This window comes from Cygnus olor, chromosome 8 (genome assembly GCF_009769625.2).
Source record: "Cygnus olor isolate bCygOlo1 chromosome 8, bCygOlo1.pri.v2, whole genome shotgun sequence".
Classification (NCBI taxonomy): domain Eukaryota; kingdom Metazoa; phylum Chordata; class Aves; order Anseriformes; family Anatidae; genus Cygnus; species Cygnus olor.
Window position 1 is genome coordinate 10,112,146 of NC_049176.1, and position 22,384 is coordinate 10,134,529.

Here is a 22,384-nt window from a genome sequence, read left to right on the forward strand (position 1 = left end):
CCTCAGAGTAACATTGACTACCCAGGACTAATTGGGTAGTTCATTAATTACCTGTCAGTAGTGAACGATGGTTTGAGCTTTCGGGACGCTGAATGTCCTGTGAAAACTGCCTCAGCTGGGGTCTTGATATTGGATTAAATTCCTGGTAATGTTGAGATTGGGAACAAGTGCTTACATGAACACCAGACAAATGGGATTCAAGCTCCCACTGCAAACTGGTAAGCCAAAGACTTCTTGAAATGCATGATTTAAATAACCTGGAAGCTGAGGCAGAGCAACAGAGTTGATTATCCAGTCTTTGAACAACAAAGAAAAACTGATGCATGGATGGTTTCTAAGCAAGATCTTCTGTTTGAAATTAGTGATTTATTACTATTATTACATATTATGGTAAAGACCAGAGAGGCCAGAACTTTAAAGCCAAGAACGGCCTTTACCCAAATTCATGAACTTTTAAGGGTGGCCTGCAGTGGTTAACTTGGAGTTCTTGAATTAAAATGTACTTGGAAAAGGAGGAAACCAAAATATTATTGAATCTGCTGCAATCCCATGCATCTATGCCCCTAGAGAGCTTGTGTTTCTTTACTCTTGAGGTTCATTATGTCACCAGAAAAGCTTTAATATTTTACTGTGGAAGCAACATAGCCATGAAACATTAATTTTCAGGAATGTGGGAACCATGAAATATGTTTTTTTCTACTAAATTAAGATTTTACTTGTTTCCATTCTCACATAGTTAAGGGAACCAATTTTCATGAAATATTTGTGAATATATAGTCTGGAAATTCAAATAGGAAAGGTACAAAATATGGGAAGAACATTTTTACCTCAAAAAATCTATTTCACTGATACTGATACCAGACATTTATATTCTACCTTTCATCCTAAACTACTTTTCATCCTGCATCCACCTTGGAACAGCATCTCTCCTTACTGAACTTCACCCACTCTGGTGTGGAAGTGAACAGCTGACTTATTCTGTACAATGAGATGTGATGTGGCAGCTGCTTAGATATTTATAAAATTGTTTACCTCCCTATTTCCACAATGCCGTTCTCTTGCCATTGTAGCAACCAACACCATTCAGATATGCATGGCACAGACATGATTGTATTAGGTTCTCCAGCAGCCTCCAAGTACTCTGCACCATGGCAGATGTCTCTGGCAGGAAATAAAAATGGTGAAGAACAAATTAATTTGTAATCTGTATCTAGATCCTTTAAATATTTGTCTGTTATTGCTAATCGGTGTTGCTAACTATAGGGCTGATGCCTCTTTCCTATAAAACAAGTGACTGGTTTTCCTTCAAATTTCTGCACATATTCACCCAATCACTGCATCAGCTTTTAGCAGTTTCGGTAGAATGAAAGCATTGTAGTGGCTTAAAGGGAATTTGAAGCACTTAGTCTGGGGGACAATTCCAGAACAAAGTATTCACCTAGGGTTTTTAACATTATATGCTAAATTTATGCCCATTACCAGTTGATTAGAATGGAAAAATTAGCCAAAACATTCCAGAAGCATCTGTGTCATGGGAACCATAGGTTTCTAGGTTATATGACACGCCAGAATATTCAACAAATCACCAGGGTTGTTTTCCTTAATGCTACAATTAGTAATGGCACATTAAGAGAACAATTACTGGATAAGATTTGACTGCAGGAAGCCCTATGCCATAAATTGGAAATTCTCAACATATGCAACCATATTGCTAGAGAAGATGAGCTATGCAATTAAAACAAAACTGGAGATTTGTTATCAAAGGATAGCAAACAGTACTAAAATCCAGCTGAGAGGTTCCCTGATCTTGTTATCTTCAGGCTTCTATGTGAGTTAATCTAACACAGATGACAATATTTCACAAAGACAATTGTGCATACAGTCATGTGGAGGATGCTTTATAGAACCCCTTTCCATTAGAACATGCAGGTTTGTCGTAAAGCAACTCTTTAAAAAGTCTGGTAAGTTTTGCCAGAACTACATTCCAAGGGAATAAAACAAGAAAAAAATACTGACAGAGTCAGAACAGTCCATTCTAATATTAGGTTTCCTTTCTAAAATTTTGAACATGCCATATTTCATTTACTTTTTGCTGCTTTATAATAACAAACTTTTTAAATGCAAATTGTTTTAAAAGTTGAACTCAAAAGAAACATTTGATTTTGTCCAAATGAAAAATTTTAATCAGTTTGGAAAGGTCTGTGGTTGTGTGGTTTTCCTTTCCAGAGAATTTCAAAATTGCCTCTTCTTGTACTCATTCATATTGAAGAATTTCATATTCTGAAAATCTTTGCAAAATGAACTCTGTCCTCCCACAGCACTATCTGTGCCTTTATGAAGGGGACAAGAAGCTCAATGTGTAATTTCTGTGAGCCCTAAGGAGATGGTATGTGTGTTAGTATTGTCAAATCCAGGCTTATACAGCTGCTGTTTGAATATAAATCATAGATGCTTTTGGGTTACACTAACACACTCTGCAGTTTCGTACAGTTGTTAATTAATACAATACTGTATTAGTTCTTCTTACAGTCTTACTATTAACACTCCATGAAATCCCATTAGCTCTGCATATGGAGCCAGACTTGTTCTGAATGTGGGAAAGAAAGAAATTTACAGTGGTATGAATAATAAAGAGATGCTTTCAAGTGGTTTCCACTGCGAACATTTTGAAAAAATATTTTCCAGAAAGTGGATTGTGGGGCAATCTTTTCAAAAATTTCAATGCAAACATGCATATATGTCATCTACATTTTTCCCTGGAGTGTGAAAACCCTTATGCACCACTATTGTTCTATTGCAGAAACAGAAGGAAGATAAAGTAGTCATTAAAAAGGAAAGGAAAGAAAAATTACCAGGTTGTCTCATTGTCCTAACTGACTGAAAAGCAAAAAAATAAAAAATAAAAATTTGCATAGCTGATGCCAATGAATGGATAGAACTTTCCTTACATTTTAGATATAAATATTTTTAAAGTACAGATAGTGATGACAGTCAAAAGTTGGGTTAGGTTTTCCAGCAGTTATTATTATGAATATCCTGCTTCAGTGATCTGACAGATCCTTCTTAACTTCCAAGAAAATTTAAGTGCCATAGTAAAAAACAGGCTTATTTCTTAACCCCTCATAGAGAGCACTCTAAAATGTATTAGCCACTACAGAAACTTCAGACCTAATTATTTTCTATTAGTTGAGTTTTGTCATAGCATTGACTCTTCAATGAAAGAGAAATCTCACAAGGAGCTGTTAGAAAGGCTTTTAAAAACAGAGGGTATGATGAAACAGGCAGGATTTAGAAGCAGACTATTCCCTGGAGAAGCTGGCTCAATTTTAATTCTCCCCTGATCCTGCCCTACAGTAACAGTAGTAGCAGTACATGGTTAGTAGGATTCCAGCAGATGCTTTTCTTCCCCTTTCTCCTCCCCAGTCCTGTGGTTCATTCATAGTCCAGTATCTGCCATCACATTATGCAGTCAGGAATGGCCAGGGCTTTTCTGCATGGCCAGCATCCAGACAGGGACACACTGCTCAGGGAATCCCTCCTGCCTCTCCTCTCGTAGGATGGTGAGTCCGCTCATTTCAATGAGGCTGTGGAGGATGTTGAGGTCTCGGATCACACTACTATCCAGACAATCCAGGATACAGCCCTCCCTGGCTACATTGTCCTTGAGAATGATAACACCATTATCCTTCAAGCCGTTCTGGCACCGGATGAGAAACTTCAGGAGATCTTTATCTGTCAGATAGCCTACAGATGAAAAGATGGAAAACAGATCACTATTAACCATTCAAACAGACTCCCCCTGTGCACATCAGAATGGTGCCTAGATCTGATTCTTCATGTCCTAATTACTGATCTTTAGGAAAAGATCTAGATCTGTCAGGTTTCATTATGAAAACCTGGGCAAATCAATGAGATCAACAGTAACAAGCTCAAATCAATATTTATGATCCATATTAGTAGTAGCAACAGATGTGGACAGAAGTCAGTGGCAATAGTGCAGAAAATACTGGGTGCTGAAGGGTTCTTTAATCTGGTGGTTAAAGTCATAATAAGAATCAGTGGCAGGAAGCTGGAGCCAAACAAATTCAAACTGGAAATAAATGACAACTGTTTTAACAGTGTAAGTAATTACCAATTGGAAACTACCAACAGAAGTGGTGGATTTACCACCTCTTGAAGTCCTCAAATCAAGCGTGCTTGACTTTCTCAAGATACGTTTTAATTGAACACAAACTACTCGCTCAGTACAAGGGTAAAGCAATGAAATATAACAGCTTGTAATATAGAATAGGTCAAATTAGATAATCTAACAGTCCCTTCTGGCTTTTTGTGCTACAAATCTCTGTAACGTCATGTAACATTATGTGCCCATCAAAGAAGCTCTGGATTAAAGATCCAATGAGGAATGCAAGACCTAACAAACTGTCAAATAAACATATTGTCTTCATATTGCTCCATACTGTTGTGATTTCTACATATACCATATGTGTTTAAAAACAGGAATTTTTTAATATGTTATTGAGATTGTGTTTTGCATCTCCGTTCTCAAAGATCACTTCTGTTGAGATCAGTAGAGTGGGGCTCAAAGAAGAGCAAAATGAGAACCTCACATGTGAAACCTATGTAAAATGAATTAACAAGGGCAGGTGGTCAGAAACTGAATTAAAAAACTTGAAAAAGTTGATTGTATTTTCTAGTCGAAATATTTAGTTTTCTTCATGGTAGATCTAAACTTTTATAAATGGAAGTTGCCATTTCAAAACCACGGTTTGATATAGAATGTCATTTTTTTTAAACGACTTCACTCTCCCCAAAAAAAGAGAAAGAAAAAAGACACAAAGCCCAAAGCTGAATACCTTCAAAGCTGAAGGAAAATGGTAATTTCAGTACGAAATGTAAACTTACATTTGTATTTCTTCATAAAGTAACAGCCAGGGCTCATATAGTTATGTATATGTAAGACAAATCAAGATTGCATAGGCAAGATTCATTGAAGCATTTGGCCACCTAATTTGGAATTTAATGTTCTCTTAACCTAGCTTTTAGCCTAGTTTCCCTCCAAAATGAGATCTTCATTGTGTTGCTATCTGCCAGTTTGTCCTGCCCCGCTACCCCAAAAAGTGTGGAGCTTGTTGGCATATTTCAGTCAAATTCAAGATAGTGGTGGAAGCTTGATTAATACTGAAGATTACTATATAGTTAATTGCAATTTATGGCTGAAGGGAGGAAGGAGAATCAGCCCTCCATTTCTACAAAAGAAGAGGCATATGCTGCCTTTGTCAGCAGCCACCCAGCTGATCAGCACAGCCCCAACAAGTCTTCACTCATTCTGTCTCATGTTGACTGGGATTTGTTCAAGAGATGAGACAGGAGCTAGGTTTACTGTAATGGTTGATTGATTATTCAAAAAGAATAGAAATGCAAAGGAAAATTAAGTTGTTCTGAAGCAATTTGTTTGTATAGCAATAGAGGAAAGACCTGTTCTAAGACCAGTTTCATTACTGTTTAAGACTACATGTAGAGGACAAATTAAGTGCTCCTGAATAAAACCATCTCCTGTGCTGATCTCTCTGCCTTTGTCTTTTGCCTAACAAGAAACTATTTCTGGGGTTTTGGTGAGGAGAAGTTGTTCAGGACTCCTATTGTGCTTTAGAATAATGAATCCTGCCAGCTGAAATTGCACAAGGGACACTTAGGTCCAATGATGAGGAGAAAACCTTTCTGGAAGGACTGCTAGGCACTGCAGCAGGTTTTCCAGAAAAATTACGAATTCTTCAGCAGTAAAGATTTTAAGGAACAGCTTGGGAAAAAACCTGCCAAAAATGGTATTTCTGACTGATTGGGACAGGAGAATAAAAAGTTGACTTTTCAGGTCACCTTCAATTCACTTCTGTAGTTGCATGACTATTCCGTTTGCTTATGGGCTTACAACACTTTTCACTCAAGGATCTCTGCACACTTTACAAAAGTAATTAATTCCCATATCATTGCTGTAAGTAGGAGGGAAAAAAAAAAGAATCTTTTCTGGGGGGAGGTGAGGAGCATAGCCCACACTGTCTAACTGCCTCTTTGCTGCTATTAATGCTCCAGTGCATTCACTGGGGTGGCTGCAGGAGAAGTAGCAGGTATTTGTTATATGGGGTGGTGGTGTTGGATGACACAGCTAACTGAACCTGTTGGATAAGCATCAGTGCATGTAAAAGATACAATCATCCAGTTTATAGCTTTTGATGATTTCACCATGGTGTGTTTTTTTTTAATTATTTTTTTATTTTTTTCAGGTTGTTTCCTGAAATAAACCCCAGGTCTCAATAAACAATCATCAGATTCAGAAATCCCTCTGAGAACACCAGCAGGAAGGAGAGATTTCCACTGGCAGAGGCTAAGAAAGGACCAAAGGGGATATCCCTGAAAGGCCACTTAGCCTAACGAGTTCTGTGTGTGAGGGGTATCATGCCAGTGTTTCCCACAAGATCTTTGCTGGAAACCATCCCACAGGATGCCAAAACATGATGCAGAAGTGGTGAAACCTGTGTGGAAAATGGCTTTCTGCAAAGAACCAAAGGAAACCATCCTTAAATGAAGGCAGTATCAATCTTGTAAGCACAGAAACCCAACAACCTGTCCTACCTTCAAATGCTTGCACTGCCCCACTCACAAAACGGGTGAGATCTCTCAAAAAGGCTCATGTTTCTTGTTAAATTGCATGGCAGAAGGTGAGAAATCATTAAGGGTATCTCCCTGACAGTCTGCAGTACCCAATGGCCCATGAAAAACACATGGGCAAAAGGGTGTCCAAAATCTGCCAAGATTCAAGACACCAACAATGAGGTCTCACATGCTGTATATCCTCACAGCCAAGCTTGATCCTTACATACTGGTACTGCCACAGTGCTAGTCTTTCTCCCACCACATGCCAGATGTGGAGGTGTTGACAGACCACTTCTCACATATGAGGCCAACGCTCTGTATCTGTCTGCAGCAGTAGTAGGTAAGAAGGAGGATTTCTGCTCAATATATAAGGCCTATCTATAAGGCATACTCCACAGCTGCACCTTAGCATGCAAGCTGCTCCCAAGTATGTGTACCTTCCTCCACTATCTGACATGAAAAAAGCAACTTGATCTGTACCCACTGTTCATGTGGCTAGGGAGAACTCTCAGAAGTCTCTTGTGAGATTTTAAAGGAAGCAGGAGTGTTCCTGGGATGGCAGGGTACTGTGGCAAGCTTTAGGAGATACGGACTGCGAGGACTGCCTGACTCCCCAGGAAGGCTACAGGAGTGCAGCAGTTTCAGATTTATTTATTTATTTTCCTATTTGCTTGTCCTGGCTGCTATGGGACCAGGTAATGGAACTGACTGAGTGCAAAACTAGCCCTGTGCCTCCAGCACTGGTCAGTTCTGGCCTGGCGTTATCGAAGACTTGAGAACCTCCTTTTACAGCTGCACCATTCTTTTAACATTAATTTTAGCACAGGCTGTGTAGTTCTCTGAGATGCTGAGCTGGATGAATCATGCTGAACTAACCTGAAACCCACTGAATCCAGATGACATCATATCTTTGTGGGGCTGGAGTGAATTCCTGGAGGCTTTTGCAATAATACATCTCTACTCTGTCCTCCTTGCCCTGCAGGTAGTTCGGGACCTCAGCCAGAAAATTCTCCATCATATCCACCAGTTCCACGCTCTTGAAAACTGGTAGCAGGACATGCTTGCTGATCCGACCTATCCCAGAGCCGCAGTCCAGGGCGCGGTTGGTGCCGGCTTTCCCCACCCCCTGTGGAACACAAGAAAATCATTTGAAATCTGAAAACTGAAAGATCATAGCAACCGTGTTACCAGCTATGGCCTTTTGTCCTAGTGTCTTGTCTTCTTATTTGTTCAGGACTTTTGCAAGATTGATAAAAACCTGCATTAGTATCAATACACCTCTGGGTGGCTATGGGGCTGCTACATTTCCAGAGAATGTCTTGATGCATTTTTCCTCCATAATCATTTCCCCAGCTGAGAGCAAAGCCCAGAGACATGCAGAACCTCACGTTGAGTGTCCAAACCAGTAGAAGGAGGGAGTGAAGACAGACCTCCCCTCGTGCTCACCTGGATTCCCTCCCTGCCCGACTCCTATGAGCCAACACTGTCTGCACCAGGTTTTCCTCCCCAGCATCCAACACCCCAGATCTCCAGCAGCCACTGCTCATTTGGAGCTGCAAAACATGAAGGCTGCATTTGGTGGGACTTCTTCATTGCAGCTCCGCATTTAGTGCTGTACAGTAGGTTTTTGCTTGGTGTATGAAGAGACATAATCTTTCACAAGTTCCTAGCTTTCTCAGAAGATCCACTGGTCTCTGTAAAGTTTTTTGCAACGTCATCTGTCATGTATTTGTATGTCACAGCCAACTACATGACTAGGTAAGTCTCATTATATTCTGAGCCCAGTGAAGGCCTAATGAAAAAAACAAGAATATACCAAATACTGCATGCAAGAAGTAACTTCTGTAGCACAGAATGCCTAAGGTGTCCATCGACATCTCTGCAGATGCAGAGTGTCCTTGAGATCCAAGTGTGTTTTCCAAAATAAGTTGGATCTGACCAAAGATCATGGAGTTTTAGGTAACTTATCACAAAACAAAAGTTTGGACTGGAGCATATAAAGAATTTCTTTTTTTTTTAGACAAAGAAACAAGCAAGATGATTGAGTAGCTTCTGCTTAAGTATTCCTTTTTTTCTTCCTAAATATCGTCTCTGGATAGAGATCAGACAAGAAAAATTGTTGCACAGAGGATATGTCTTTGAGAAAATAATGAGTCACTGTAAAAGGACCTTTATAATGAAAGCTGTATTTTACCCCTGAAGCTTCCATTCTAGCTATAAAAAGGCTCTTAAGAGCCTGCTGCAGTTCTGTAAAACAGAAATTTTAAGTCTGTACAGGCACCGACTGTGGGACTGGAGCTCCCCTGGCCAAAGTTATCTGTTAAACAAATATATTAAAAACAAATGTAAACACCTTTTCCCTGTCTCTGGAACTGAGCATTGAAGCAAAAGCTATGAGCCAAAGTCCCTGCTGCACCTTTGCTGCTCTTATAGGAAATAAGCCCAGGAAGAGTCCAGCTCTTCCTGCTTATTTGGGAGACCCCCTCTGTAATGACCAAGCATAAATCACGTAACTCACTGTTTTTCTGGCCTTGCTTCAGTGGGTAATTCAGTAGATTATTAAGGTCAAAGGACAGTACCGTCAATGACATGACTATGAATAGCCCAACTCAGCATCTGGTTACACAGAGTAACTGTAGAAAGAGCACAAGGACCTCAATCTCACTGTTCTCTGGGGCTGCTGGTCACAATTTGTATACCTAGGAAGATTAGGAAGATTAATCTCCCAATGTGTGCAGGAGTCCACAAGCCTTCCACCCTATTGGACTCTGGAGAATACCTGTTTGTAGTTAGCCAGAAAATGTGAGCTATTCTTCATTCCCAGGCTGGGCTTAGGAGCATGTGGCTTTTACTGAAGACCAAACTGAGCTGTAACAAGCAGTTCATGAAAGGAGAAGGAACAGTGCATTAGATCTTCACAAGGTGGGTTTCTGTACTGTTTGCTGGCAGGTAAATACAGGCTTATGCTGATGAGATTAAGTAAAATGCTTGAAGAGAGCTGGTGAGAAAACAGGGATCATTTACCAAAAAGCTAACAGAATTAGATAAAAAGCCATTCAACTTCTTTGACTTTGTATATCAGAGAACCTACAGTCACAGTACCTTACTAAAAACAGGGAATTCATTTCCCATGATGTGTCACAACAAGGACCTCTGATGTCACATCTCCATTTGCCATCAAGAAAAGGGAAAGGAAACACTCATGGGAGATGAAGCTTGACCCCATGCTTCACTGACAGGGAGCAAGAGCACCAGGCAGTCAGATGAGAAGCCCTGCAAAGCACCACAGCTCCATTTATAATGAAAATGTTGACATAATTCCATGTTCAGCTAATATATTTTCAGTTTGGGAGTGCTCAGATCTTTGACAGGGTATTAACATTTTCTTTGGAAGGCAAGCATTTTCCCAAAAGCCTAATTGAGTTGAAAACTGGACTTCTTATTTAAAATAATAGTGTATGTGAAAATTTTAAGCCAGAGCAGGCTTCAGAATTTAAGATTGACTGCTTCTCTTTTTACTTGCTTCCCATTACTCAGAATCACTATCACTGAGGTCATGTACACACCCAGAAGTTCTGCTGTAAAGCTGTATAGGGCACTCACAAAGCTCCTTAGAAGTAAAGAGTTGTGGCATATGTTCATGATGCTACTACTTCAGGTGTTGAAAGGGCAGGAAGGCAGTCTAGATATGTAGGGGAATCAAAAGAAATCAGAGTTCAAGAAATAGTTAAAAAACAGAGTGGCTTTCTTTCTAAGTAAATAAAAAACCTTTTTCAATCAAGTATCTTCCATCTCCCTGATCAGACAGAAGAAAAATCACTTTCCAGAAGCTTTTCATTCAGAAAGTCCCTCATAAGGCAGCTGAACTTAGGGCAAGACAGGGCAGCAAGGAACGAAGGGTTTGGGGGCAGAAGGGGAGCTATAAGAACAATATAATCCCCATCTGTACTGCCTCACACACCTAAGCTCTCAATTTTTCCTTAATTAATGGTTTGTTTTCTTTGCTTCCTTTTTTAACAGATTACCTCTGGATTAGGGTCTGGAAAACACAGTGTCTGTGTGGACATCAAGGCTTGAACTGGTGTGAATACATTGCCGTAAATACGCGTTGGTATAGCTCTGCTGATAACCTTTCAAGTATGACTGTACCTAAGACAACCTATAGCTTGTCTGTATAGCACTGTTGGCTCAAGTTCTCGCTCAGATGTTGCTCTTGGTTTGAGTTCTGCCCACACACACATAAAACCTCTTAACTTGAGCACAGTGGCACTTTTAACTCAGTTTGAATCGCCTGGGCTGGAGACAGGTTAAAATATAAGTGAAGCCCTTAGTTTTCTATTGCCTTGTTGTAATTCCTTCCATGTGCCCAGGCAAGATAAATTCTCCCATGGTAAAGAAATCTGTAGCTCAGTTTACAGTGGTGCTAAGAATCATGCTAAGAAATGCCATACCTGAAGGTATGCAACATCAGTCATGGAAGGGAAATGTCACTGTGTGGCATTTCCACACCAGCCAAACTAACTCAGGAAGGGTAATTTGAGTGGAACTGGGCAACTGTTTTTTAAGGAGCACTAGTTTTGCCAGAAAATAAAGTTTTGGAAGAATAAAACTCTCTGTGAAATTGATACTTCAAATCTAGAGAATAGTTCTAGCCAAAAAAACATGGGAAAGAATGTTGAAAATGTCAAGATACTTCTTTTTGACGACTTTCAAGGAAAAAAAATAACTTGTCAATTTTTCATTTCTAAACAGCATTTTTCATTTTGGAACTGACTTATATCTTGAAAACAAAGGGAAAAGTTTTTTTCAGAGGGTAAAACAATCAAAAAATAAATGAAATACATTCAGTTGATCTGAAACTAATTTTCCTATTTTCTGTTTCTGTTAAATTTCTCTGTAAAAAAAAGAAAGCGTAGTTTATCTTAGGATGAAGCAAATTGGTTTTTTTCTACTTTGATTGCCTTATTGGAAAAAAAAAAATATCCATGGAGCCATAAACTTGGGAAGACATAGCTCAAATTAGCTGTAGAGTAAGGTCACTACTACAGAAAGCCAGTAAATATCTGTATCTGCTTGAGTAGGATTCAAATTGCAGTAGTAAGAAAGGAAAATAAACCATAAGTAAATAACCAATTGACTGTATCTCAATAGAGGACAGGCTTTAAGAAACTAAATCAGAACTAGCAAAACATGCAGATTCCTTTCTCTTCCTTTTTTTTTTTTTTTTTTCTTGTTTGATCCTGGCCATTCAGAGTATCCTTTCTATCCCTGGCTAATAATAGGAGCAGGAACTCTGCTCTGGAGTATTTTGTACCTGTCATCACACCTGATGCATTGGGTATGAGTTCTCTTTGGCCTGTGAAACTCTGCTCTTCTTTCCTTTTTGGGGAGAAAGTTTTAACAGTGTGGTGCAAACTGTCTGTTCAGGAAACTGAATCTATATGATGTCCAGAAAGCGTGAAATCTTTCCCTGAACACAGGCTTATGCATCACTTGAATTCCACAAATGTCCTTAAAACAAGACTTAAGTAACATGTAAGGGATATGCCTTGGGCTGGCCCTGGGCTCACAAGTTGCATTTCTTTTTTTTTTTTTTTCCTGAAAATGCCATGTTACTATCAGGTTCATCTGCCTTTCTGAATTTACTTTACATTTTCTTATTTTGTAAAAAGCCTAATAGAGCGAGGCCTTCAAATGTTGTTAAACCATTAATACAAAACACTGTCATTAGAAATAACGTATTTTTTCACTTAGGTAATCGCAGTTTGCAATTACCTGAAAACACAGTGCCCCCAAAGCCTCTGTCAGGTACAGTAAACTTTTTCATCAGCTGCCCTTCACTGCTATATAGGATGTTTATCTATTGTTAAACGACACTCATTTTCCATCCCACTTCATTTAAACTGTGCCCTTTTGAAACACAACATCTAATTAACTTATTGAGTTTTTTTTTTCCACAATAGATCATTAAGGCTAAAAAAAAGGTCATCTGGCTATGCCAAGTTTGTACATTTGAGTAGAAAATGAAGGATCTGTGGTAGTGTTATATAGAACTAGTAATTTTGTGAGCAGGACAATTTAGGAAATTTGGTTCCCTGTAGGTTTGTGAGTTCTTTAGCATCTAATACTGTTGTTGAGCTAATTTAGCAGGCTTTTTATCCCTGGGAAGAGCAAGAGGCAGTCAGAAAACCATTGGACCACACTTTAAAAAAATGTACAGATTCCTAAAGATACATTTAGGCATCAGTGGGATTTTCTGAAACCCAAGTGCCAGTGATACTGCTATTGTACGTGCTTTTAAAATCCTACTTGGCATCTCTTTGCATCTCAGGTCAAACCAGACCTCTAAGATCTTTACAGACCTTTAGAGATCTGCCTACAAAGTCCACAGTGATACTACAATGGTCAAGAATAATATATTTTTCCTAATGGGTAGCTTATTCTATATACTGCTAACACTGGGAGGGGAAGGAGGGTTGGTTTTTCTTGCAGCATTCTCAGAAAAAAAATCTATAAATAGGCAAAACAGAAACTTGGCATTTAGTCTCAGTTACTTTCCCAAATAGACTGCAGGAATTTGCACAGACAATCATGAAAAGTCCCAGTCCTACACTGAAAATTAATCTCCCACCCAAGCTATAGGAAGTCCTTGCACAATCCTCTTTGCAAGCTTCAGAGTGTGAGAAAGGGATGCAAAACAGGTAAATAATGACATACAGCCAGGCAAAATTCGTATTCACGATGATGCGTGATCTGACAGGATGCATGTAAATTATATGTTCCTAGCCCCCATCACAGTCAGTTACGACGTGCGCTTCATGCATATCAAATACAACATATGGTGCCATTTACAATAGCTGTGACTGGGCACACTGCATGTCATTTATGACACACACCACCACTGTCTCTTGCAGAAGATGGGATTAAATGACTCACCCCAACAAACTTCCTGAGAAATTCCCTGGAGGATTCAACGTCTATATTGGAGAGCTCAATGTAGTCTCCCATCATGCCCTCTTCTGTGGCTGGTACCTCCTGGTAGAAGTGTTTGGCCCTGGCGTAGAACTGCATCTCCCCATTGATAACTTGACTTGTTAAAGCGTAAAGTTTCACTGTAGGCAGATAAATCATTGTTTTATTGTTAATGACAGATATTTCTGGGTTAGTTTTATTGTTCTGGAGGCATGGTGGTGAAGAGCTACGAATCTAAGTTGAGCCTCCATATCAGCAAACCTCTGTTTCAAAAGCAAAGGTAGAAGGAAGAGTGTTGGATTTAATCCTGCAAGGCTTTGAAAGGACACAGCACCTCTTGGGCACATTCAGTGCCTCCCAGGCTCAGACCTCGTTTGTCATTACACAGTACAATTTCCCATCAGTGAAAAATCATTTCAGTTTGAAGATGAACATTCATGCCAAAGAGAGAAATGGGGTTGGTTTTCTCCCAGAATTGCTGTGGGCAGAGTTTATTGCTGTACAGAATCCACACTTCTGCTGTCACAAACCTAACCGCTCCTTACGGCCTGCACATTTCCATACACGTTTTCTAGCCATTGACAGCTGCGCGGAGAGAGTATCACAAGAGTGCAGATGAATGAGACACTTGCTCTCGTTTATTTTTAGTGATACTGTACAGTCTGGGGCACTGCAAGTAAACTGAACCCAAGAGCAGATGGTACTCTCAGGCCTAGAAGACTATACAGGGAGGAAGATAATTTAGAAGAGAGAGTCCTAGATTTTCTTCCGTCATAGATCAAGGAGCAAAATAATAAAGCTCCTGTGTACAGAGGCTTGGATATTTCTTTTCAGTGCTTGGCTATTTGCTGGTAATAAACAGCAACCATTTATTTGAGGCTGTTTTATTAGAACCTGTGAGTTCTGTTGGCTAAAGGCTTATTTTCCCCCATTCTCTGAAGAACTGAGATCTATGTGCTGCATCTGTTTCTTTTCTATACTTGTTGTGTATTGGCATATCAAACGTAGTTATGTTTCATGGCTCAAAAGTTGGGACGGAGGCAGGCCAGAAACAGTTTGGAAACCAGCAACTCTTGCTGTCCCCCCCACATACAGGTGCACGGGCATTTTCCTGCGTGTATGACAAGGAGCTGTTCCCAGCCAGGCCTTCCAACAAAACCACGACTACAAGCCTGGGGTGAAAGCCAAGCAATAAGGAGGGATGGAGTCACGCTGGGAATGTCTTCGTGAGCACCACTTCACAGTGTGAACCCTGCCCTGCTGCAGATTTCAGCGTGCTCAAGGAACTGGAAGCAAGCAAGCAGCAAACACGTTTCTGTTAAGGGCAGTGGGAAGGGAGACCTCCCTGCAGGCTGAGCAAACAGGACAAGGGAGCAGGACTTAGTTGCTGCTCAACGTTTGCCTTCTGTGGGCTGAATCTTTAAAACTGCTGCTGGTAACGCTGGCAAGGCTCTGAACAGGCCATGCCTTGCTTACCCCGCTGGGAGCAGGAACTATGCCCTCCACTCAGAGGATGAGAGTTAGGCCAGAGACCCCGAACATAAGCCTGAAATGTATTTATTGAGGGCAAGCAAGCTCAGCAGGGAATGATAAGTGTGTGCCTGCCCATCCTCAGCAGGAGAATGACATTTTGGAGGCAAATGATGGGGGACAAAGGAAGTAGAATGGAGAATAATTACCACCAAGGACCACTCAGAACAGAATAGTGCTATTGGGTTACACACCAGCAGCATGCCCGGCATATCCTTCATCCAACAAAAGCAGCATTACCAGCCCCTCTTGTCATCACCTGCTTAAGTCAACTGCCGAACGGATGCTATTAAAGCTTTAATCCATTACACATTTATGTTATGCCTGAGAAATTTATACCACAAGAAGCACTGAGCCCAGCAAGGGTCAAACCTGGGAGTTTTACACACTCCGCTGATTATATTCACATTCTCAGAAGAAACCATTTAGCTGCAGAAATTAATATGAAAGGGGCAGCAGCCAATCCCCAGCACAACTTGGCCAGGGTGGCTCCCAGAGCCTGGGAAATAAAGGCTCCATTGGTGGTAGGGATTCTTCCAGTAAATGATCTCCATCCTCCCTCGGGAGCGGCACCAGCTTGTTTTCTCTGAGTCTTTTTTTCTCCATTTCAGATGCCAGCCTGCCTGGTGAACAGAACTGAATCCCTGGATGCTGCTTTACAAGATCTTCCCTATGAGAGCCCAGTGATGATTTCTAGGGTTTGTTTAATGGAACTATCAAGGGACTGTGATTTATCCCGTTCCGCTAGACTGAAGGGAAATGCATTTACAGGCTGTCTGCACACTGGGACAGGGTGTTGCAGGCAGCTGGCAGCACGAATGACAAATATTCAGGGTCCTTCTACTCAATACATGAGCCTGACCCGAGGCAACACATGGAGACGATATGCTGCTCAGGATATCAGATCTGTAGTGTGTGCTCTCAGATTTCTCACTCAGAACCAGTGTCAGACTCGCAGAATGCCTGCCGGGACTCGCATGCATACACCAGCTGACTTCTGCTCCTCCCTGACCAGCTGGGGCCCCAGAGCCCTGCCTTATGTGCTGGCATCTGAAACCACCTCTGGTCTGAACATCCACAGGGTTTTCTCTACACAGCGAACTTTGCAAAGATCTTTTTGTGCAAGTGTCCCCTCTGAGGGCATGCAAGGACACCGGCTAAAAGGGTGGCACTGTACCCAAAGCCTCCTCCTGCAGAGCCACAGAATCTCGCTCCTGGAGTGTGCAATCTACACAGATGATTTCCACCTCTCGCTCCCTCAGTGTTTCTCCTCCCTCTCATGAATTTGCATCGCTGCCAACCTCCCAACCCACAACCCAATTTTCCAGACACAACCAATCAACCTCACCTCTGATCTGCCTCGCAGCTGTGCCTGGCATGCAGGCTTGAGCAGCAGGACCAGAGGGAGCAGGAGGTTTGCCAGCTTGCAGGAATCTACCGCAAAAGAGAAGTGCGAGGAGACACATGTCCTTGGTGGCAGTTAGTGTTGCAGCTCTGCTCCAGCACGCCTCCCCCTCATCACAGGACCTGTCTAGCCAGAGGCATCTTCCCATTCCGCGACCCACGTGGGACTATCTCCTGCATCAGGAAATGAAATACTTGTGAGGTCTGTTACTGACACACAGCCTGATTTCAATGTACTCTGCAAAGCAGGGCACAGGCAGGACAGGATGATGGAGCCTGTAAGTCTCACACAGATTGGGGCGGGGGGGCAGCTTTCACAAAGTTTGCAGTGTTAACTTAGGTGCCTTGTAATGTTTCGTGTTAGGAATGTGTTTCTAGTAAAGCGAGAAGAAACTTTTTATCATGGCATACAGCCTCTCAGCTGAACCTGCTGGCAAGACCCTCGAGCAGTGAAGGCTAAAATGAACCCACTGGAAAGGAGGCTGAGAGCAGAAACTGGCTCCTAAAGGTCACCCGCAGTCATGAGGTGTTAGCAATTTTCAGTTGCTGCAGACGTGGTCTGGATGCTGAGTGGTGACCTAGATCTGAATGCCAGCCCCTGGACTAGACAGAGAACATCCACCTAAGCCCTTTTTCCCTGTAAAGTCCAAAAATGCTATCTCCATTTTTTTGACGGATCAGCTCAAAATTTTGTTTCCCTTTTCTGCTCTAAAGCTCTAGAGAAATGGGACCCCATAATACACAGGATTGGGCACAATCCCAACCTGCAGTACAGGTTCTTGGTTGCAGGGTTTGCTCAGCTAAATTTCCCTGGCAGAAGTAAATGTTGCAAATAATTTTTTTTGAAGTTTTTATTTGTGAACATTATTTTGTGGCTCCAACTGCTTTCTGCAAGATATTGAACTAATTCCAGTTTGGCTGGGTATTCCCTTTTAAATGCAACATCTGCTTTGTGCATCAGCTGAAAAATAGTCAGTTACTCTGGGTGCAGAGTAGAATTCACCTCTCTACTATGGTCCGAGAACCATTTAAACTCTGTTTTATAGAGGATGAACATCAGCCCACCCCCAAAGCAGATTTTACTTAGACACGTGCCTCACATACTGAAATATTTGGCTCTGTGGACTGATCATCCGAGTTTTCCACTGCAGATCTCACCCCCCTGGCACCAAGTCCCACAGCCCACGTAAACACATGCACTATTTCCAAAATCTGAGTAGCTTCATTAAAGTCCACTGGGCTTAGGGGCATTCACACATTTAAGTACGCTGTTGGATCAGGGCCTAAAGTTACTCATGTCTTTTATTTATAAATGTTACCCCAGCCTGTAAAAATGACATGTTTCTCTTAACAGGCTGTGATACCAGATATGCTCAGCTCATAGGTAAACATGCCTAAGTGCTCCCCCACTGAACCTAGGAACAGAGGGGTGGGGGAGTGTGGAGTTTGCATGGCTTTAAGTAAACTTTGTACCTTGCCGACTCTTGATTGCAAGGAAAGTTTCAATGTGAGGCCTGATTTCAGTGTAATTATTCATGCGTAGGGTTAAGCACACACATAAGTACCCTGCTAGGTCAGAGTCTTGGTGTTGTAGTAGTGGTTTAATTCTGTTTACACAGAGATATCTGGATCTAGCCGTGAAGTTCAGTTCATTTCTGGTCAGTTCCTCTCTGAACTGAACTGGAAAATGACATTCTGCAGAGATGTTCGGACCTGCCACATTCTTTCCTCTCCATCACAGAGAGCACAGGATCACAGGATAGTCTGGATTGGAAGGCACCTGAAGAGGTCGCTAGTCCAAACTTCTGCTCAAAGCAGGGACAGAAATGCGGTTGGATGAGGTTCCTCTGGACTTTACTCAGCTCAGTCTTGAAAGCCTGCAGTGATGCAGAATTGTATAACCTTCCCGGGCAACCTTTTCCAAGGCCTGACTGTCCACACACAAAGATTTTTCCTTATAGCCAGTCTGAACTTCTCTAGTTTCAATTTATGCCCACTGTCTCTTGTCCTCCACCTCACACCACTGTGAAGAGCTTGGCTATTCAGGTCACTGATAAAGATGTTAAATAGGACAGTTCCCCATGAATTCCACTGACCTCGAGATTGAACATGACATATTGCCATGACTTTCTCAGCCCAACCACCCGACCATTTCTTAACCATCTGAGTGTCCACCCATCCAGACCATGACATGCATACTGTGGACTCACAGTACATTTTCCATGGGGTCCAACTGATTTGGTTATGCTGGCAATAAAGTGGAAAACTTTAGAGAAGTTCTAATAATGACTCAGAGCATGAAAAACCTGGCAGAGGGACTCTTCAGTCTGACAGATAAACACTTTGCAAAGTTTGTTGGCTAGGAATGGAAATTCAAATAAAATTCAGACCAAAAATGAAATATAGTTTTAAAAGAGTGAAGTAATTAGGCCTGGTAACAGCTTAATTATGTACTGATGAATTCTCAGTCATTTGCAGCTCTTAAACCAAGTTATTTTTGTCTTCATAAATATATACTGTAAGCCAGTCATATGTTATAAGCATGATCCAGGTACTTTTATGTGAAATTCAAAGCTAGATGTTCATAACAGTACCTTCTAGTCATAAAATGATCTACCAGTACTTACACTAGCAGTTACATTGTAGGAAATCCTGCTCAGTTTCTAATATGTTGTGTTTATTTTCAAAACAAATGAAAGAATAACATTGTCATAGACTTCTTGAGATTACATCGACCTATAATTAACTTTCCTTCCTTTCCATCTTTCCTTCCTTTCCATCGTTCATAGCTACCTACCACTAGGGACAGGAGTATTTACCTTCCACGTTTCATTTTAGATAGCTGAAGATACTGCTGTATGTGAAAAGCCACATCAAAATACTATGAAAACATGGAAATACTTCTTCTCTTTACAGACTCGTGAATTCTAGCACCTTGAGCAGAGTTCTTACTGGGGTCTGTACAATCTTACAGAGTTGGGTAATCCGCTTGCCTACATGGATCTTTCAATCAGGAAGGAACCCTCAAGAATTCACTCTGAAGCACAGTTTAGTAGGTCGGACAGACACAGCCCTTCCGTCTTAAATTACTACAGTTCTAACATTGAGAGGAAGCCGAATAATTCTGCTTAAAAAGTAATATGGTAACATAATAAAGCTTCAAGTCAAATCTACTTTTTAGGTATACTGTCCTGGGAAAATTCTGATTCTTGTTCAGGGTCAAAGTTTCATAAGAAATGAACATTCTTTTCCTGCATGTAAAAAAAAAATCTTGGCATCCTGTACTTTTCACTGAAATTAGGCTATAAACAAATGTTTTCAAAGCATATTCCTCCCAGATAACTGTGGGCTAGACAGCCTGCTGCAGAGATCTGGATTACAGCCTCTTGATAAAAAAACTTAAAAAGCATTACCTTGCAAGCACTTGTCCAAAGCAATCCATATGACAAAGCTAAGGACACACCAAGAAACAACGCAACAGGTATCGGGCAACAGAAAGTACAGCCTGTCAGCTCTGCTACTCCGGGATTTGTCCTTCCAAGTTCCAAATATGTCAATTCATGTTTTACTTAAATGGTGAGAAGAAAGGGTGCCATCACCCAGAAACTAAACTTTCCTTCACTCTTGTGTTTTTTTTCCTTGCCCTTCTTTACGAATCTGTGGAGTATTCAGGTTAAACAACAGGGTACTGAATTAAAGGGAGAGAGAGAGTAACAAATAGTGTAGCTAGTACTATAGGCTCCCTAGCAGGGCTTCTCAAAACTACTATTTTTGTCATTAACGTGTCTGCACCCTGCCATCTAACATGACACATCCTTCCGGACGTGGTCACACACGCACACATGCTCCTGCCCACGTTACTCACCCAGAGGAAGCTTTTCCAGCAGATAAAGGTAACTCTGAAAGAAGTCATTCTGGATTGCCTTATGCAAGTCAAAGGACATGCTGTGGCGACAGAGTTCTTCATCTGTTTTGTGCCAGCGTGACTTGAAAGCCAAATGTGCTCCTTTATATGCCATGATGAAGACGTTTTTCGCAAGGGTAGACGGTTGTTGTGCCTGGTGCTTCCTGAAGGACCTGTCCTTCCAAAGAGACAGAGGCAGCGTCATTTAAACTGTGGCACTGTGCTGTCATTCTATATTGGGGTGTGTGTCTAGAGCAGCGCAGGGGGCGGAGGCGGGCGAGAGCGGATTAAGAAACGCTGGCTGTTGGCACTTCCTCAGAGTAATCTCTGGAGTGTCGCCCTCCGAAACAAGCAGGTGCTGGAAAGCGATAAAAAACTCAACCAGGAAATTGCTTAGCCAGGGTAAAAGTATATCTACTCCAAAAAAGAGTGGCTTTAATTCAGTTACGTTTTTCTTTCCCTAATCTATTCAGCCTTCACTTCAAAGAAACTGAGATACTATCCAGGGTCTCCCATCTCCCTCTTTAATCTCACAGGGCAATTTTGTTTCTCTGTCTCTCCCTCAGTATTTGTTTTTCAGTCTTGGGGGGGGGGGGGGGCGGGGCAAGAGGAAGGCCAGAAGACCAGAACATGGGCATACCTTTATACAAATTGTGTGCCCTAGTAAATTGTGATAATTGCAAGCAATGAGAAAACAATACGTTCAACTTCATGCTTTGCTGCTGTGTATGGCAAGACAAGCTCTTCTCTACACACTGTAGGGTCTGCCCAGGGTTATTTAAGCTGTTTAAATGGTACAGAGTATCTCATCTGCAGAGGCTGGCTGGAAGAAATTGCTGTCTGGGAGCAGCCAGAGAAGGGTAAGAGCTTTTGTTTTAGCTAACAAAATGCATGGAAGAACAAAAGGAGATAAACTGCCTATTAATAAACTTGGACAAATACATTAGCTGGAAAAGAGGGGGAGGTTCAGGCTATTACAACAGCAAAATTCTGGAAGAGATAGAGTAGGGTCAAAAGCTGAAATGCTTTTAGGATGAAGAATGGTAAGCTGCTGAAGGGAGCTGTGTGCCGTAAAAGTACATCACATCCCAGAGCAGGATCAGGCCCTCAGCAAGCGACAAGGACAGAAACGTACTGCTTCAAAATCTTTTTCGTCACTCAGCAGCTCGGGCACTCGCTGTGGTACAGATTCACAACTGCTGAGCTGCAAAGGTACCTGGCAAGGTACCTCTGGGGGCTTTGTGCCGATGGCACTGACCTCCACACGTTGTGCCTGGGAGTCTGACCTGCCTGGTCAGCTCTGTGAACCAACTCAGTTGCCAGAAATGTGCAAGAAGGGAGGCAGAAACATGCAGCTGAGGATGGGGTGGGGAGAGTGGAATCATGGCAGGGGTTAGAACAACTCTGGGGCCACTGCACCAAAGCCTGAGACCTCCATTGAACAGAGAGCTACATTCTTCACCCCTCCTTAGAAACTTCGTCCATCCCTTGAAATAACTCAGACTCAATTTTTCTTCCGTGCTACAATCTAGCAGAGAAGCATAAGGCTCTCTCCAACTGTTTTTGATATATCTGGGCCCAGACACAATCCTGGTTTATCTCCTGGTTTTCTCACAAATCTGGCCCTTTCTTTTTGCTTATCTATTTCCAGCCACTTGCCAGTTAGTGCGCCAGGAACTGATGTCTCAAGACAGCATGTGAATGCTTCGGAAAGACGTTGCACAAGCTCACTTTGTCACCGACAAAAGACACCCCTAGGAACTCACGGCCCACCTGCTCCGCATTTGACATCGTGCTTCACATTTGTCAAGGCTCTGGTTTTGGCAATGTCCATTGTGTAGCACAGTGACCTCTCTGCTTAGAGACAGAAAAGACTCCAAGCATGAAACCTAAGCCGTGGTGTATCCTAGTGGAGTTGAGTGC

At 41.7% G+C, this 22,384-nt stretch overlaps 1 protein-coding gene and 1 long non-coding RNA gene across 5 annotated transcripts in view; one reads left to right on the forward strand and one right to left on the reverse strand.

The window, feature by feature from the left end:
• METTL11B (methyltransferase like 11B) overlaps window positions 1-20,816 on the reverse strand; it is a 49,551-nt gene extending 28,735 nt beyond the window's left edge. For all 4 annotated transcript variants that reach the window (XM_040565248.1, XM_040565249.1, XM_040565251.1 and 1 more), the window contains exons 1-4: window positions 20,423-20,816; window positions 13,588-13,763; window positions 7,528-7,777; window positions 1,033-3,744 (exon numbers count right to left, since the gene is read on the reverse strand). In XM_040565248.1, coding sequence (XP_040421182.1) covers window positions 3,470-3,744; window positions 7,528-7,777; window positions 13,588-13,763; window positions 20,423-20,666 — 945 coding nt within the window. In that variant the 5' untranslated portion in view covers window positions 20,667-20,816 and the 3' untranslated portion in view covers window positions 1,033-3,469. The remainder of the gene's footprint in view (window positions 1-1,032; window positions 3,745-7,527; window positions 7,778-13,587; window positions 13,764-20,422) is intronic.
• Window positions 6,765-7,655, forward strand: LOC121073830. The gene is made up of 3 exons (XR_005821964.1): window positions 6,765-6,880; window positions 6,983-7,078; window positions 7,634-7,655. It is a non-coding gene; the product is annotated as an uncharacterized LOC121073830 (long non-coding RNA).
• Window positions 20,817-22,384: the final 1,568 nt, after the last annotated feature.